The following is a 20437-nucleotide window of genomic DNA, read 5'->3' on the forward strand; positions in this document are numbered from 1 at the left end:
AACCGATTTGCAGATCCTAAATGTAATGAACCCACTTTCTTCAACGTGGTCAGACGAGACGTCATCGACATCACGATGGCATCTCCTGACATCGCATCTCTGATCGGAGAGTGGAGAGTATCAAACGATATCGTACTCTCGGATCACAGACGCATTAATTTCGTTATGAGCATGGATCCACCTCCACCCACTCCATTTCGGAATCTGCGGAAGACAGATTGGGTGATGTATAAAATAAAATTGAGCGTCCGAGTCACGATCCCTGGGAAGCGCATCAAATCCATTGCTGGAATTGAGAAGATAACGCAGATACGCCTTAGGCGCATTCATAGACATCGAAGATGCCTTCAATTATGCCTCATTCGTATGTGACCGCTTGAATGCAACTCTGCATGTAATCCACAACTGGTGCCTCCGCAATGCACTCACGGTGAACGTTAGGAAGACTGGACTGGTTATGTTCACTAGGAACGTCAAATGGGGCAGCTATACGCTACCCATCTTAGCAAGGGCGGAAATCCAGCTGGCACAAACAGTCAAGTACTTAGGAGTACATTTCGACTCCAAGTTAACGTGGAAGCATCATATCCAAACAATATCAGAAATCCTGCAGATTGCTCTGGTGCTGTAGGAATGCGATAGGTAAGAGCTGGGGACTTTCACCCAAACGGATATACTGGATGTATACATCCATAATAAAACCCATTTTGATGTATGCATGCATCGACTGGTGGCCGAGAATGAACTTTGCTAACGGCAGGAAGCTGCTAACGCAGATTCAGAGACTTGGTTGCCTAAGTATTACTGGAGCAATGAGTACTACGCCGACTGCGGCACTTGAAACTATCCTAAATTTACCCCCCATTCACTTGGAGGTGAAACGGAAAGCAGCCAACGACACATATAGGCTCGATACCATTGGGGCGTGGAAAGGCGGCCAATCAAACGGTCATGCATCTATCTGGAAATTCCTTAAAAAACATACGGTAGCCCTGATGCCGACCGATGTCTTTGAAAAGACATACACTCTCGTAATGACCGAAAGAGAAGAATAGTCGAAAAGTGGCCATGAGTCTTTTCAGATTACAGGCCTAATATTCTTCACCGACGCGTCAGTCATGGAGGATGGATCGGGCGCAGGGGTGTTCTCGGAGAACCCGATTATAGAACTGGCCCGACCCCTCGGAAAAATGACGACCACATTCCAGGCGGAGATATATGCCATTTCATTGGCAGCAGAAGAATGTGTGCGACAAACATGGAGGGGTCGCACCATTCGAATCTCTTCCGATAGTCGGGCGGCATTATCAGCACTAAATAGCAACGACATATCAAGCCAGTAGGTGTGGAGTTGTCATCAGGTGCTGTTGAAACTTGGTCGACTGAACGAAACATTCCTGATGTGAGTGCCGGGGCCCTCTAACATTACCGGTAATGAGGAGGCTGACAGACTGGCTCGCCGAAGGTTTAGATCCACAATGGTGGGGCCAGAATCAGCTGAAGGGTGATATGAGTATGGAAACAAGGCTTCTAATAACAGGAGACTGATATTGCTGGAAGCTTTTTCTTCATTCATTGTTCTTGTTAATATCGGAAGTATCTATACCTTCCTAAAAGGGAGGATAGATTCAGTGGTAGACATTACCTTCGTAAGTAGTGCGTTGATGATGGACTTTACCTGGCGAGTTAATGAGACTAAACGCATAGCGACCATCAAGCTATACCCTTTAGTGTAATAAAGAACAGGAGAATGGGGCATCCGAGAGACATAAAGTCATGCCGGTCGAAGTATAATAGTTGATTTCAAAGATATTTGATGCGGATATGTTCGCTGTGATATAAAATAAAAAAAAAATAGTTCCACACCAACAAGTACAGCGAGAGAAAAATCTGAGCAAATTGCAGCCTGTGATGCCTCTATGACAAGGCGCAGAAAAAACGGTATCAGATAATCGAAACCGTGCTAAAATAACTAAATCAGATAACTTTGTGCCGTATGCCTGCAAGCAAGAAGAAATTACCAACGCGCGAATGATGAAAATTGCACAGAGGAAGGCGAGATACAAAATTATTCGAAGAGAGCTGCGGAGGGCGATCCGTTAAAGTAAAAGGAATTGCTTCAACGAACTCTTCGATGAGGTCGGCAACACGTGGGGAGAAGCCCATAGAGCGGTAATGGTTAAATTGGAAGGAAGCAAGGTCCCGCAGATTAAGTGCCCATTTTATTGCGAAAAATAGTGACTACCCAATTTCCACAGCAAAAAATAGTGCATTTGCCGTCGAAAGAGAACATTTCCTAAAGGTTATCCCAAGTATAATAGCTGATGTGCTTACCATTGGCTGTGAAAAGGTAGAGGCTAAAAAATCATCTGGGATGGACAGAATACCGAACGTGGCTTTGAAGGCGGCGATAAAAGCAAGACCGGAGTAATTCATTTCCACATTCAATAGCTGCTTGGAAGAGGCCATCTTCCCGATTCAATGGAAAAGACAAATGTTGGTGCTGCTACCAAAGAGTGGTAAGCCATCGTCGTATCGTCCCATTTGTTTGCTGAAAAGTATGGAAAAGTTGCTGAAGCGCATTGTTACAACAGGCTGCTCCCAATTTTGGTGGCATATCAACACAACAATACAGTGTTCAATCTCGCGGAGGAAGCAATTGTAGGTATAAGGTGACACAGCGGTACCAAAAAATACTGTGCCATCATCACCCTCGACGAGAGGAATGCTTTCAACTCGGCGCAATGGCAACATATAAAAAACTCTTAAGCCAGCTAAATGTGCCCACGTGTATTCAGCTAATCATCAGGAATTATTTCTTGGTTAGAAAGCTCCTCCATGACGCCGAAGTAGGCCCAGTTGAATATTTGGTGATCGGCAGTGTGCCTCAAGTATCGGTGCTGAGCTCGCTGCTCTGGGACGTGATGTATGACCATGTGCTGCGCATCAAACTGACAAATGATAAACTATCCTTAATATCACGTGGATTAGAGTTGGTAGAACACAAAACTGAGACTGTAGTGGTCAGCAATTGCAAACTGAAAGGAATTCTACGGTTTCGTGTGGGACATGTGATAGAATCCAAGCCTTTCATCAAATACCTCGGCGTTATGCTGGATCATCAATTGATCTTCAAGGAACACTGGAGCTACGCAGGCGAGAGGGCAAGGAAGACTGCAGTCAATATCTGGCATAATGCCCAATATTGGAGGACCCAAACTCCCGAGGAGGTTGCTGCTAAACAGAGTGTGTTCATCCATTTTGCTGTACACAGCATCAGTTTGGAAAAATCCCTTAATGTTCAGGCGTATAGGAGAAAATCTTTTTCAGTATATCATCTGATCGCGTTAAACGCTAGCGCATTGCGACCAAGGTCAGCAAAGCAACTTTCGTAGTCGCAGGAATGATGCCCAATGATATTTTGGCTGCGGAGATGCAGAAATTATACAACTGGAAGGCACGCAGTGACCATAATGCCGCAGATCAACGACAGGAAGAGAGACCGCGCACAATCAGGATGTGGCAGAAACATTGGGATAAATCCCACAAGGGGAGGTAGACGCACAAGCTAATTCCAAATATTCAACTTTAGATTATGCGCAGCCATGGAGATGTCCACTGTCACTTGACTCAGTTTCTGACTGGACATGGTGGATACCTTAGGTATTTACATCGTTTTGAACATGACGATTCTCCCTTCTTTACTGAATGTCTAAACGAATACGAGAACCCGGAGCACACGCTCTTCGTGTGTCCGAGATTCGCAAATGAGAGGGAACAGCTTCAACTTCGCTTGACGAGCCCCTAAAATTGGAGACAATCTTTCCGCAAATGCTCGAGGCCGAAAAAGTGTGGAATGCAATTAGTGACACCGTAAGCAGTATCCAGGAGGAGCTTCGAAGGTTGGGGCGCTTACGAAAAAGCGGCACGGAGAGAACAATTCTCGCCGTATAAGCAAGCCGATAGGGCTTTAACCCGCCCCACCATGTGCTAATTACTTCCAGACATTCGGTGCTAATTACTTCCAGACATTCGACTGAAATTTGGACTTGTGTAATTATCTTTCTTTTCTACCGAAGCGATCTACTCCCTAAAGGTTAGCCATTTGCTAGAAGGCTTAGTAGAGCAGTTACTCAGTAGAAGAGACATCCTACTCATAGTTCTCACATTGTTAACCATCTAATGGCAAACAGGTCCAATTTTACATAAAAAAAAAACACATTAAGTTTATATACAAGGCTTTTATTGAGTTTCTGCTGCCGACCATCAACTTGCTGCAGCAAAGTATTAAATATTTTAAATTCTCTCCGCAGGAAAGACCGTTCACATTGTTAATGGATCAGAAACTTCTCACATTGTGCAGGTGCTTTATCAAGAGTTTCTGGGTTTTCCATTGTGGCATTCACGATTTTTAAGCAATCGATGACACAGTTTCTGCAAGCCCTTTCTCAACCAATTTCAAATACAAGTTCGCAGAATCCTCAAATTTAAGCTCGAATTAATTAAAAACGGGACATCGTTAGATTCCTCATGGTAAGTGTGATCGATGAGGGACGCGTTAACAAAACTACAAACCACTGCATCAACGAACCATGCTACTGATCGTGCCTCTACTTTCAAAGGGCTGCAAACGGACTCGCAAGTTTATCTTAACAACTGACTTTTTATCTTCAATGTCAAAGGAAAGAGCATGGCCGTTTTCCAGTCCAAGCTCAAACCTTTCTATGATAGATTACTCCCCTCAGGAAACATCAACCAAACGTATGAAGTCACATTTGTCCTAGTCGAGAGTAGAGATTTATGTCACAGCTCTTGACACCGCACCATCGAGTTTCGTACCGAGCCTAGCTATCGATGCGTCTCTTTCGTTCTTACTGGCGAAGGTACCAATATTTAGCGTATAGACACCGATTTGTGTGGAGAAAATTAATTTCCTTACATGCTGATGCCGTCCTTGTGCTAAGAGCCCTTGCCGTTTCTCGACAGGACTGCAACTGCGTTGTTGCATCAAAATAGATAATAAACAGTTTTCCACAAAAATATTCTATATTGCTGCATCAAAGCAGCACGTGCGAAATAAAAATGTTCACTAAGTTTTTGAAAATTGGCTCCAAATTTTTGTTACAATGACAAGAAAAAGAAGTTTTAATTGAGGTGGGTTCCTCAATTAAGTCTCTACAAATACCTATCGTCTTACCCAGCCAACCAAGTTTTTAATCTCACAACTAACCGTAAGACACATTAAAAGGAAATCAACAACCTCCATCCGTCATGTTACGACCAGTGTTAATTAGCGATCGTCCTTTGATGTAGTACAGAATCGTTTACATCAGTTTTTATTTAATAATTACACATCTTTGATCATCCAGTAATAGGACGATCATCTTCGTCCATGAACCAAAAAAGCCGGAATAATTTCATTATACAAAATCCACATTTCCGGGCAAACCAATCAAGGCGGAAAACTGGAGTAACTACTGCCTAAGTGTTAGTAACACCATGCCCACCGTAATATAATATGACTATATTCCAGTGAGCTAGTTAGGCATTTCAAAATTGATAGTTTTGGATATCAAAGCAACGGACGACAAAACAAAATAAATACCTCGTGCTATATGGAACTTCAGAGCACTCTCAATCGAGTCTATGTTATGATCTGATGATAAGGCAATCAATATATTCTATCGTAAAACTAAAACCGCTTCTGAACCCGTTCAAAGTAGCTACTACCAACGTTTCGAATCACGACAATCACTACGACATACGAGTATTAGAATAGAAAAATTCCAATTAGCTCTGCTGAACACCTGAACATTCAATTAAGCTAGTAAAGAAGAAAAGAGCCGGAAAAAAACGAAATCATCGAAATCGAGTTAGTGTTCGATTAGCAGAATGCGACTGGCAAAATATAATATATAATATATATATATATATATATATATATAATATATATAATATATAATAACTTTCTCTCTTCCAAATAGTATAACGTTTTGGTTACTTAAGCAGAACTAAAAAATCAGCACTCGAGCTGTACATGCTTTTCTTAAATTTCCTTTTCTGAGTAACGAGGACAAAAATCTCGATAATATTCCTGAAAACATTCACATATTTAATAAAACCTGTTGTTTCCCCATAATTAATACGGAATAACTTAAAATGCAATGTTAATTCTATTGTGACTAGCATATAATTTCAGTTTACCATTTTTGGTATAATGCATGTCCTTACACACTGCTTTCATTTCTTGCAGCTGGTGAACTAGGTGAGCTAGTTGTTGTTGCGGTCATTGGATAAACATAGCTTTTTCTCTTCACAAAATTTGGTGAAGACTTCTCTGAAAGATTAGCTAGCAACGGCAGTGACTCATTTTTTGAGAATATTCGTTCCTCATTTGAATTCCGTTTCTTTATCAGACTGCTGCGTTGCTTTTGAACTTGTCCAGTGCTGCTACTGTGTTGAATTTTTGGACTATCCGGCAACAGGGATAGCTTATCCGAAGCTTCCACACATTCGGGATGAACGGGAAAATGTGATTCCAAGACACCTTGCCTTAGTTCTGGTGAATGCCCTCCGATCTTTTGGTTTCTTATGCGTTTTGCTTGTAACTGGTTGCTAGGGCTCGAAAATCGGTCTAACGATGAAAATGCACTGTAGTACGTTTCGCTGGAACTTGTATTCGTTCTTGACTGGACAGTCTTACAGGATCCGTGGTCTGCCTTTTGACAACATTCACTGTTTCTAGTGACCAACTTGCAAGGACATTGAGGACATGAACTGCAACACTCGTTCAATATTTCACTGTCACTAAAAGTAAGCTTTTTCGCAATGGAATGATGACCAGGTGTATCTTCATCTATATTGTCTGCCGACTTTGAACTTTCCGGTTTTTCTGACCTGTTCATATTCGAGTGATTAACACTGGTTGCAGATTCGAAACTATGTTCGCTTGATTCGCTACTACTATGATTCAAAGGCACTCGCGGGTTCGTTACAAATACTTGACCCATTCTTTTGTACTGGTCAACCGATCGCCAGTCATTTGCACAGTTCGATAAATTCTCCGTAATCTTGGGAGCTCTACGCATTATTCTGGGGGTATGCATTTGAGATTCATAAATGTCATCCATTAATTGCTGATTTCCATTTTCATTAATACATAATTTCTGCAAATAGCGTTCAATACTGTTCGCCAGACTCATAGCAGCACTAGTCCTTGAAGAAATGCTTGAAATTTCAGACAGAGTTTCGGGACTAGCCAAGGGCGCCAACCCGAACCAATCATCGTGTATGAAATCAATTGGCCGTGCCAAATCTGATCCACGCCGTAGCTCCGCTATCGGTAAGCTTGTTGGCTTTTTCATATGATGTCCAGAAAGTTGACGATGAAGTATGCTCTTTGGTATCACATGCGGCGATGGCGACTTAGAACCAGCTCCTTGATTCCCATAATTTGGTGCCATATCAAAAGCAACGTTTTTTACTTTCAGATGACTTTGACTCGGCTCAGCTAGTATCGTTGTAGCAGATTCACTCGGCCCAGAAATTGTTCTTGTTGAATTCTCATCAACAATGCTAGAGACATCGTAATGCAGAATTGAACTTAATTGGCTTCGCCCAAACAGACTTCCAGCCACCGATGACGCCTTACTGGAGCCTTGACCCCCAATGCTCGATATACTAAATGGGTGACTACATTCCTGAGGACTTTGTAAGTTCGTAAAAGATGTCTCCAAGCAAATTTTATGGGAAACATTTGGTGTTGACGCTGCGTTCGTGATTGTTGAGGTTGGACTGTGTGGTGCGTTGCAAGTTTGATGATTATGGAGGCTAGAAGTATCCACGTTTTCCATTGGTAAGGAAATATATGTATTCGCAGATTGCCTTTGAGGTTTTCTAGGGCCCACAGTTGTTACAACCTGAAAATAAAAACCGTCATTAGTCATGAGCAGAGCTGCTTGCACCTTTCTTTATTGTTGTAGGATGATGTTTTTTTATATAAGTGTGACAATTGCTAATCTCTTTAAGCAAAAAAGGGTTAAACATTTAACATTGCATTCACTTGAATGAAGAAAAGGCAAATAATTCATTTCAAATCAATTCAAGTTAATAATAAACCAACCTCTAGGCGATTTCGAGTCAACTTTATTTGCTTTTTTCGTAAGTGCTTTCAAATTGATTTGAGCGTCCCCAATGTCAAAGGTAGTGATTTCATAACACTGTTTGTTTACCGAACCATCAAACTCATGCGAACACCATAAAATAAATCATAACTTTTGATAATACAAATCTAATGTAAATAATTCAAAATTAACTGCAACTGGAATGTGGAAATGTAGGGCTTTATTGAATACATTAAAAGTAGAAATGAACAGAACAATGACAATAAAATATTTGAAAGTGAAATAGAACAACTCTATGGAGAAAAAATCATTGAAAATCAAAGAAGGGAGTATGCACTGGACTATATACAGGCCAACATTTTTTTTGACAAAAACTACTGGCAATACCTTCGTTCAGAATTGTTATACATTGCTTTCAAGAAAGCCTTACTCATGAAATATAAAACCTTTAAGTGAAACAAATGAAACTGGTGGATTCCTTTGATCAATTTTAATTTTTTAAATAGTACTAGCACTTGTAATTAGCTTATGCATGTTGTTGCATCATTTGTGATTTTTGAACCTCGCAGTCATGCAGGTTACAAACTATATTTATTTATATATTATAAGTAAAACAACTTCTGACATACAAACGATGCAACGAATTGCTTAACATTGTTCTAAATTTAAAATGTGTTCCAGATATATGTGAGAATGATTATAGAAAGCACAGACTCTTATACATGAAAATGGAAGTTTCAGCCTTTCTAATTTGTAAAAATCATAGAACACTTCTCACTTATAAATTGACTAAAGACTAGCATTAAATTTACATTTACAGTGAAAAGTCTATTTACAGGACACCCTCGGTGCACGTCATTCTGTCCGTTATTCGGAGGCGCCCGTTAAATGGTGGTGCCACATATATGATGTAATAAGAAGCAGGGGGCCTGTTGTGCGACGTGGTCACTGTGTCGAGAAGGACAGAACTGCTTAAAAAAGTATAAACCCAAAACAAACAATATTATTTCCACAGAAGCGAAACAGGATGTTGTCCGTAAAAAAAAGTAAACAGTCCCAGATGGGGGATTTTTCGAGATTCCAACTAATGATTATACACTTCCGTGAAAATTAGAAAACTCGGACCCTGTTGTCCGTTATTGGGAAGTAAAAATACGGGACATAATGAATGTGTCTGATGATTTTTGGTATCCGTTTCCGTTATTCTGAAGGTCCGCTAAATAAGGGAAGTTTTGTGTTAAAAAAACATATTTCTGGGCCCGTGCTACAGATATTGTCGGATATTGATAGGGATTTAGTAAATAGAGGTTTCCGTTAGGAGTGGTTTCACTGTATATTAAATTTTCACAGAAATGATAATATTCTGCTAATTTCTGTGGAAAATAAATTGTATAATAAAAAGTAGAAAAGAAAACTGTAGTCTTTTTTCCCACAAATCTAATAATGTAGAATAACGAACATATTTAGGGGCAATATCACCTAATTCTCATTTTTCTGAGGAAAGTCAGGAGTTAAAACTAAAGACTTCGAAAATTTTAATTAATTCAACAGCAGGCGTCGACGCGAGTCTTATTCAAATGTACTTAGTCTGAAATGAGACTTGCCACTCCTAAGTATGTCAAATCATCGACTTTAATTTGATACCATATAAGGGTGCAATAAACACACAGAAAACAACTGTGACCTACTATTAACTCACTAGAGAGAGATATAAAATTAGACAAAAAAAGAAGGCAGACTTTCCACATTTTTTTTTAATTAGAATATAACAAACAATTATAAAATTATAAAATATAAATATAAAAAATACATACAATGTCGTTAAAAACAACATGATCGGATTGAGTAGCAAGCCTAAAAAAAATACTAGGGCCACCACCTCAGTCAACCCGGTCCTGTCGAGAAATTGGCAAGGGTTCTTGACGCATCGACGGCATCAGGGCGTAAGTTATTCTGAACAAAACAAATACGTGTCTGAACACTAAACACAACGCCAACCGTATTCGCAAAATCATCGAAATAACCAGATTTGTGAAGAACGGCAGAACTACTGACGCAATATACGCTGCGTGGTTACTCATGGAGAAACACAGTGAGAAGGATCGCCCTCTACCGACTATAAAAAACTGTTCCACTCTACGCGTCCACTCCTACTGGGCTGCACGAAAGAGGACACGGCAATTCCTTTCGTCGGTAGTGTTACCGGATAAATCTAAGGGAGAGTTATGACTTATGAACATTGCCCCTTTGGGGTAAGCATGTACTGGGCTTGGTGGACACCGGAACTTCAGTGAGTTGTATCTTCGCTGAACTCGCTGAGCAAATCTTGCGTGAAAAATGAGTCCCCATCCGAAAATTACGCCTCACCTTAAAGACAGCAGATGGAACTTCTCATTCTACGCTAGGGAAGGTTCTACTGCGGTCGCGTTTAAAGGATTAACAACTGACCTGGAGTTTTGGGTCATTGTATTTCATCTTCGCAGGGTTCGAGATCAGTCGAAGTGCCTCGATGCTACTACTTATTCCGCGCCACTCATTAATGGGATCTTAAGTCAGTTGCCTAAGGCTCCTTCTTACAGATACCCCTCGATAAGACGACCTTCCTCATCCCAGGTAGACCCTTGTACCAGTTCCAAACACTGCTTTTCGTTTTCCAGAGTTCAAATGCGTTTTCAGGTCCTGTTGCTTTCTCCCGGTTTCATCCGTTTTATAACTTTCTCGACGTTAGCCGCACTGACAGGTGGAATGGCTTCAGATGTCGGTAGTGCTTCTGGAAGTGGAGGACGGACAAATTCTTCTGTTGAAATCTCTTCTAGATATTTTGGGCCATCCATCGTGGCTTGTCAGTCGATAAGGAAATGACGGTTCTTGTCATTAGCGCAACAGAAGTGTTCGGTATCCCGTGTACGATGGTATCGGTTTGTGACAAGTCGATACAAATCTCTCCCGCCATGTCGAGTGTCCAATTTATCGTAAAGAACTTTGTAATGGATCGCTGTGGTAACAGCGATCGCTTTCTTTGCTTCCCGATTGACATTCTTGCAAATTTATCAGTTGGCCAGCGTTTTATCGACGAGAAACTTATGGTAGAGGCGTTTCTTTTCACGAACCTTCATTTGGACATAAATGTTCCAAGACCAAGTATTTCAGTTGATAAACCGATAGAGAGTTGCACAGGCCGCCTCGTGGATTGTGTTTTTAACTTAGTTCCACGACTTTTTTCTCACGATATCGCTCCCATTTAATTCACTATTCACTATTTACTATTTTGTCGGTGGTTTGATTCGCAAAACAGCAATCAGAAGCTGATGTTGAGATGCGATGGTAAAATAGGGAAGGGCTTTGCAGTTAGTGACGGTGATAAAATGTCGGCGTCTTATCATATGTAAAGGAATACATTTGTAGTAACCGCGGTTGCGCGACGGAAGCGGAATCTCATTCGGCTCTTTCTTAATTAATTTGCTTAAATAATGCATTTATGATTGTGCAATTACCCTAATGTTCGCCGCAGATTGCACATTATTGAATGCATTCGAGCAACTTGATCTTGACAAGAGGCGAATGATTTGCCGCATCCGCAGGCGCATGCGCATGTTACCGCAACATTGACTAAAGAGAGGAAGGCAATGTAGCGGCAAATGAGATGGTGCGAGAAAAAAGAGGAGGACCGTTTGTTTTTGTTTTTTGGAGAAAGAAGAAAGAAGTTAATTTTGGGTGAAAGTCGGGATCGTTGGGAAAAAGGTGCAAAGATTTTGGGGAAGAAAAGGAAGTGAGTTTTTGGGGGAGGCAAGTCTGAATCATGTCAAAAAGTTGTGAAGATTTTCGTGAGGAAAAAAAAAGGGATTTGACCAAGAAAACTAACACCACATCGTGCTAAACCATAAATCAAATGTATTTTAAACGAAAGATTCCGAGAATAAGTTCAAATCGTTGACAAGAGTAACAAATGATAAATGCTCAGTGATTTAAAGAAAAAAACGGAAAGCCGAAGGCTGGGAAGTCTTTGTTTTGTGAACTGTTGACGGGGACGTGAATGGCACGAACCCTTTGTCGTCTCTGTTCCGGACAAAGGAAGCCTCCAAGACTGCTTCAAAGACTAAACGTGACGCGGTTTAAATGAATATTAGCATCAAAACAATTACAACATTCGTGCAAATAAAATGTTACATCACCATCATTACCAGTGGATGTGAAATTTTCACGAAGGCTTTGCCGCAACAACTCCTCACCAATCGGATTTGGAAGGGCAAATGAAAAGGAAGGAAAATTGAAACAAGGAGAAGGGACACCATAAAAAAAACAATTCAATTAAAATTGTTATTTTTAGGATGTTCAGTTTCTAACATATCCTTCTTTAATGAATTTCATATTTATACAGCAACATCCTTCGAGCATGAATTTGACGGCCGAAGTGTTTTTTTTTTAAATTTCCTTTGTTTTTCTTATTTTTCTTTTAGTTTTTTTTTTCTTTTTATTGCATTTCGTTAATTTAAGTTAATTTTTTTTCTATTTTTTTGCCTATATTACATATTTATAATTTGTTTTCCCTTTAATATACGATGAATAGTGAATAAATCAAGCGTAATTTGAGGACTTCCTCCCTCTCTTTTCCTCCTTGCTCCGACAGAACCTCTATCAGAAGGGACATACTCAACAATGACAAACTGGCCTGAGGATGTCAAGGAAGGGTGGGAGCCTCAGGGGCCGCGCCTCATACAAGATCTGAGGAAGAAGAGGCAATAATTGGGACTGTGATCCGTCGTGGATCTTTCCCTCCTTGATCGCGGCACTCGGATCCGGAGACTTACGGCTCCACGCGCGTGGTCGAGCCGTTTTTTTTATTTTCCAATTTTAGTTCGCGTTCTAGTTGCTCTTCGATATTCAATTTGTTTAGGTTTCTGGGATAGCTCTGCCCTCTGCCGTCTAGGCCACTTAGGATGATCGCTCTGATCATTCTACCCATCAAACTCATTAGACATTTCTTTCAAATTTCATCTTATAAAACAGGAGCAAAATTGTCTTACCCTGTGCAACCATGCATTTCATATATACTTTGTTTTAATAAAGAGCTCTCCACGACGAGAAATTCCTTTGCCCGGAGTGTAGTTTGCAATTAACGTTTATAGCTTCCGGATTAATGCTCATTCCAAAAATCAGAATTTCATAGGTGGCCAATATATTCGAAGAAATTCCGATTATGGCAATGAAGAGTAACGACTGCTTTCGTAAGCATATATAATTTCTACCAAATAAGTTACTGTCTGGCATTTCGATAGGTATGATAGCTATTTTGCGTACATACTAATACTCTCTTACTAATTAAGAAAAAAATTTGTAAAACTTGTAACAGTTACATATGTAGGAGAGAAATCCACACAAAATAGCGATACATTTTCATATCATTAGAGGAATAATTAGGTACATATAGAGGGTCCAAATTGATAAAAAAGTACAGGCTGTCCGCGTCAACAAATCGTAAAGCTTACACCAACTGGACGGATAGCATTTCCGACTACATATTATCCACAGAACAACTGAAATAAAAATGATAGAAACAAAAAGTACCTGGTATCATAGACAGGCCTGGAAATGAAGTCTAAACTGTTCGTTGATTCTCTACCGATGATGTGTGAAAGAGGTCGTTCTTTATTCTGTATTACCTGTAGATTTGTTCTTGAGTTAGTCTACGATCCTTAATAGACTTTACAACACAATAAATTAAATTATTCTTCCATGATTTTACCAATTATTAGGAATAAACTTTCTCAGTTACGCGGTGAACATTCAAAATGCATGACATAATACACTAATGATATTTATGGGAGATTTTAACCATTAATAATATATTTTTCTATTTTCAATGAAGTGAGATCATAACAAAAGGATTCTATATTTTAAACATTTGACTATTGATGGACGCAACATGTTTTCAACTCATTTATATTCGATTGGTACAGTAATATTTCTTAAAACACTTTCATCTAGCCTACTGAATACAAATTCCAGAAGGCAAATACTCATCATTTCTTCGTTGGGTTCTAGTAACCATCATGCTCTTCTTCTGTGAAGCTTCATTACGGTAGCTTTGATTCAATTTTCAATTCTACTTAAAACTTATACTTGATTTTACACTGACATGAGTTAATTTCAAAAACAAACAATTTCGTGACTTCTTTTTGTGGGGTGCCATTCACAACTGTTGATACCATCTACCTTTTCATATATATACCAACCAAATCATACGCCATTATTTTGAAAACTTTTACCTGATTATCCTGAATCTGGTATACAGGCATAAGAGCGTACTTCGCATTCTTTGCTATAAGTGGCTACAATTGTATCGAGTGTCATCGTGTTCGATACTACCAAGGGTCAAAACAACACTAGTTCATTTTGCATTTCAATAAATAGGCACGACGACGTCTTTAATATTCTGACCGTTAATAAAGGTAAAAAGAATGAAATCACCTTTCAAAGTAAGAACCAGTATTATTCTAACTTTTGAGAGAGGACACGTCTTGTGGTTTCTTTATGCAAGAAACTTTAGGCTCGCATATTTTTCATGTGTGCAACCAAAATTCATTTACATATTATATTAAATTGTATCAGAGCATTGAAAAACTCATCAGTAATTGGAGTTGTTACTATCTCGACCTATGCTAGGACTTTGGCCTTCGAGGTCACCAAGCTTGTTAAGCGGTCCATCAACCGAAATACTTGGTTTGGGATGACAATGGCGCAAATGAAGGTCCGTGAAAAAAACGCGTATACTATAAGTTTTTCGGATGTAAAACGGCAAAGAGAGGCAAATAAAGCCCAAGAGAGAGGCAAATAAAACGATCACTGTTACCCGAGCGGTCCATTACAAAGATCTTTACGATAAACTGAACACTCGGGATGGCCAGAGGACCGGACCTATTGTGTTAATGACAAGAAAGCTACTTTCCCACCGATCAACAACTCGCGGCGGAAATACTTCGGATAGATTCCCGGCTTACGGAGGCACTGCCAGCATTGCGAGCAATCTCACCTATCAGTGCTACAGAAGTGGAAGGCAATAGCACTTGACGATATCACAGCTGAGCTTTGGAAAATGAAGAACAATTCGGTAGAATGTTCAAATTACCGTCGATTCGGTTATCCCATACCATGAACATTTTTTATTGCATTCTTAACAATCGCGTTTGCGACATCATATCGTGGACCAAACTGGGCTTTTTAAGAAATTGTGAAAATACTTTTTCAGGGAGAAACGCCGTGTGCCATACAAACTCATCTTGTGCCAGAGGAACTCGTGCGTTGAGTTAAGTTGCTCTACCGCGATCCGAAAAGTTAAGTTCGAAATGTGAAACCGTTTGAATAGCGAAAAGTTGTTAGAATATATGGGAATATGTTAGAAACTCCCTGCGTAAAAATCACGTATCCTTGAGTTTCAGGGATAAACTTTTTAAATTTTCAAGCCAAATAATCTTCTACCATAATTATAGAGCGTAGGTGAGCTAAATTTATGCCGCTTCAAAAGAAGAAACAGTTAAAATATTGTTCAAACGATGTTGGATAAAATATGTCAACATAGAACCTGCAACTATAAAATATGTAAGCCAGAAATCACCAACATACGATAGGCAACAAACTAATGGAAGTAATAAAAACTTGTTGTTTCTTTTTCGTTGGTGTGGGTATTTATTCTTGCAAATACCGATATTTTCGGGAACCACTTGTTCCCTTCATCAGTGCAAACAAGTTTGCTCATCTGTAATAGTATAAATAGAACCTTAATGTCTACAGATGAGCAAACTTGTTTGCACTGATGAAGGGAACAAGTGGTTCCCGAAATATCGGTATTTGCAAGAATAAGTACCCACACCAACGAAAAATAAACAACAAATTTTTATTACTTCAATTAATTAATCGTTAGAAACACCGCATAATTTCACTCTGAACAAACTAATGGTCTAGAAAGAAATTTGTCATTGAAACCGCGCTAATTATAACGTTGTAAAGGAGAGGCGCTGGGGAGGTATCAGTGAGTTCCGCGGCCATTGCAACTTTAAAAATAATGATTAGCTACATGGAAAATTAGCGCATGTTCTGTGTCCCCGCTTGTTATGAGATCTTTCAATCATATGTTCATATGACTGTACGTCCGTATCAAATTCAAACTAGGACAAATTCGTATCAAGGAGGCCATTCAGTAAGTTCGGCAATCTTTATGTACGGATCCAAAAATGATGAGTCATAAATGTTCCTGTGCTTTAGGTATATCTAAATCCAAGTTGCAGCGAAATTCACTCATCAACCTGAAATTGCATCCCTATAGGATACAATCACCACCAGAATTGAAGTCAACAGAATTTGAATCGTGGTTAAATTTTCCAAATAAAATATTGCATACCATCATCTACTTCAATAACGTTATCTTCTCCGAGAAAGCTTCATGTTGAAAGTTTCGCGAATAATCGAAACTACCGGTATGGGGCTGCAGAGAATCGGTCTGAAACACCAGATGCCACTTCACTCCCCAAAAGGTAACGGTTTGGGCTGAAATCGCAAAATCAGGTATCTTCATTCAGCGTTTCTTCGAAGACAAACGCGGCCGGTTATGCTCACGGATTTTCCGGATCCAAAATTGCATGAACCACAAAACTATAATAAAAACTCCTAAAGGGTGCTTGAATCCTGTAGTATAACCGTTACGATCTTAAATGAAGTGCTCTAACACACTTCAAGGCCCTCATCCAATTGGATTGCTGCGCCCACGATCATTATTATATCATAGAAACCTAATATTACATACGAGCAACATTTTAGGAAGTTGAAAACGTAATTACAACATCAGGTCATTTTTTCGCATGAAGTTATTACATTTTAGTGCACAAAATGAGATAATATGTATGAACATACTATACATTCATGCTATTGTTGGAAGCAGAAGCAATGGAGTCTCGAATGAAACAACTTAAATTTCGAAATTAAATCTTTTTTTATTCACGGTTTGAATGCACCTAATTTCAATTTCGCTTGTTAGTTAAAATGTTACCTTGCAGCGGAAATGCACAGTGTGCATTTAAATTGTTCATTCCTCAAATAAATGTTGCATTTTAGGTAAATTTGATACCGTAGGCGTTATTCTATTCTTTGGAATATGGAATTGGTTCGGGTGATTGTATGTGGGTAAAATTGGGAAATGTTACTCTGGGCATTGAGGAATGCGCTCCTTGAGTTTATGATGTGAATTACAGATAAGTGCTGACTGGACGAATGTATTCATTGAGGCAGAGATGTGGTAACCTGTAAATAACCCCAGCACACCCCGACTTTGGTATATTTATTCAAAGAATATACCTATTGTTTTCCAAGATTTCTTTCTAATTTCTGAATGCCAAATATCAGGAAACAGAAATCACAATATACAGAAATCACAATATATTAGCCCAACTGTTTATTCTAAAAGTAATTTAGATGCGCTTTATTGTTTTAAGTTGATTTTTAAGTATTCGATACGAAATTTATTTCATAGTGCTAAAGACGAATTGAAGATAATGCCGACTCTATTGACACGCGCTTTTGAATCTATTTAGCTAAGAAAATCATTTGCGTCACCGAAAAGAGTCATATTTCCCATCACTACTAGTCCTCATTAAAGAGCACTTGTATCAGTAAGATAGTGCCACGTGTCAAAATTCATGAGAGAACAGGTTCACATTGGGAGTACCTTTTGCTCTGCAACAAATTTTCAAAATGTGAAATTACAGTCAATCAACTTTACATTGTATCAAAGTAAACACCTTTTCCCTCAATTTTCAAAAGTCCATTCCTTTTTCGACCACTCCGTACAACGCCGAAACCAATCTAGATATCACCACTCAGAGACATAACCAAATTAAAAAGATATCATTGATTCCCACTTTGCGTTGCATCCAATTATTATTCTACGGATAATTCATCACTATCGTAGAAATCAAGGAATTAATCAAGATACGACACAATTGATGAGGTAGATGATATCAACCGCTGCAAATCGATAGTAGGGAATGTCTGAGTTTGCTAAAGTAAGATCAAATCAGAACTGCAAGCGTATGTTACTTACTAATATTTGGTAGAAATGTAAATATTAAAAGTTATAAAAATGTAATAATACTCCAAATCAATATGCAATGCGATTAAGTAAATTACACAATATGTACATGTATATTTCTAAGAAATGTCACCAAACTCAAAGCATTATGAATTCAATTATTGCGAATTACAGATATTCTAACAAATTTTCTTTAAACTCAAATTAAAATTATCCACAAACATACGGACAGGACAAAATTCTAAATACGATAGCTATCTTCAAAGTACTGAAGCAAATAAAAAAATGTTAAAACAGCTAACAAATAACAGATTTATGAAAACTTAAATCAAAAGAAACTAAAAATATTCAATGCTGGTATCGTTCTCTTCCAGGGGCGGAAATGTAGAAAATACCTTGTTCAGGGCAGCCAATACTTTGTCGGGCATGTGGTCTTGAAGCATCACCGGAGAAATCAGAACTTCGTCGAAGTCAGTATTTTCCGCCCAAATTGCTTGATAAACTGGTTCGTGCTTTGTCAAGATTTGCCTAAAAAGATAAATTCTTATTCAATTTCCAATCAATTTTCTGCTTAACCTAGGCAAATACATATATGATTATTGTGGTCATTATTAATACAACAGCATGCTGTCATATCTGAGAAGTCAATATTAACAACGAGAAAGCAAACTTATAACACATATCCACTATCACAAGTGTTGAACTACTCACATATTAATAATTTCCAAAGTATTACGATGCAAAGATGTCCTTATAAATAGATATTAATTTACAAATCGAACGTTGATTCCCAAAATAATAGAGTCCAGAATTGAAGATTATTTGATCATTTAAAGAAAAACTAGCTTCAGCAGAAGCGGAATTAGCGATTCATACAAATATATGGATCATTTGTTAAAAGCTTTTGGCTCAGTGATGACTTTAAAGGAAAACGTTTTCCTTAGCTTTTCGGACTTGTATTTGTATTCGACACAAGAACAGATGTTCCTTACTCATCCAATGGAACTTTTATGGAGGATAATGCCCTTATTGTCAATTTCTGTTTTGAAAATACTTTGAATGGTTTTCCAATGCAACATACACTAACATTATTTCAGTATTTATCAGAAAGCATGACCAAGTCGATTTCCTTGTGGGACAAAGTAATTAGGAGCAGAAGTAGCAATATTGTACTGTGGAACAGTTCTATCACAATCCAAATGAATTAAAAACAAGTCGGAATACCGGAAGCTGGGTGGTTCGGGTATAAAAGTTTTACGTTCATCTTATGTGGGGAAATTTATGTGCAGGTTTTTCAATTCATACATAGTTAGGCATGCAAAAAATTCCTTCATATATTGCGAAACTCCAAGATAAACTTATGAATATATTAAAGACATAAATACTGTGCATATCCCAAATAAACACATATTGTCTATTACCCCATGTTGATGCATACATATCTCTGTTCGTATTAAAATTGATCGAACGCGTCTGAATATTTCCGCTTTGATTCGAGCACAATCTGGGAAGCCCCCTTAAACTCAACAGAAAATGGCGCTGCTATATGTAAGGGAATTCGCAGACCGCACGTTCTCAGGTTCAGCCGTTTCCGAGTAAATCGGGTATGACAAAGAGAGAGACAGACAAACAAACAGACATCGAATTAAATTTAATAAGATTTTGTTTCACACATTATTTTTTAGGACTCTAGCACATACATAGGTATATATATATTCGTATATACATATTCTCGAACTAGTCAACTCATTTTTAAGTTCTAGTGAAAGTTGAAGGGAAAACGTGTATATATCATTCCTTCCTACCATTTACATTTAAGATATCATAATAAAACAGTAATTAAATTGCGAATACGACTGTTAGCCTGGTACATATCAATTTGCCTAACATCACCACCTAAAAGAAATTCTCTTCTACTTTCATTGAGGAAAATCGGTAGTTTTGAATGTAAGTTTTGTAGTGACCACAGCTTTGCGACACTGAAAACATTTTCTTTGCCTTGTCAAGGAACGGAGGAATGCATTTAATAATAAGCAATATTCCTTCATTTCCTCCCTCCCCTTCCTTCTCCCGTCCTAACACTTTTAGCCTTGCCAATTTACTACTTTCAATTTACCCATTCCCATCCCTACATTCCAATTTCAACTTTCAACTTCAACATGTAACTTTTGTAAATTTTAAATTGAGTACTTTCATTTATTTTATAAAAGAAAACTAAATACTGATTTCTTTCCCG

At 38.6% G+C, this 20437-nt stretch overlaps 1 protein-coding gene across 5 annotated transcripts in view; it reads right to left on the minus strand.

The window, feature by feature from the left end:
- Positions 1-1298: 1298 nt before the first annotated feature.
- LOC119658490 (diacylglycerol lipase-alpha) overlaps positions 1299-20437 on the minus strand; it is a 208284-nt gene continuing 189145 nt past the window's right edge. For 3 of the 5 annotated variants that reach the window (XM_038065949.1, XM_038065950.1, XM_038065951.1), the window contains 2 exons: positions 18597-18729; positions 1299-7919 (listed from right to left, as the gene is read on the minus strand). In XM_038065949.1, the coding sequence (XP_037921877.1) occupies positions 6228-7919; positions 18597-18729 (1825 nt within the window). In that variant the 3' untranslated portion in view covers positions 1299-6227. Of the gene's footprint in view, positions 7920-13688; positions 13784-18596; positions 18730-20437 lie in introns of those variants that run through there. The other 2 variants (XM_038065952.1, XM_038065953.1) reach the window with 2 other exon arrangements.

Source organism: Hermetia illucens, chromosome 5, assembly GCF_905115235.1.
Source record: "Hermetia illucens chromosome 5, iHerIll2.2.curated.20191125, whole genome shotgun sequence".
NCBI classification, from domain to species: Eukaryota; Metazoa; Arthropoda; class Insecta; order Diptera; family Stratiomyidae; genus Hermetia; species Hermetia illucens.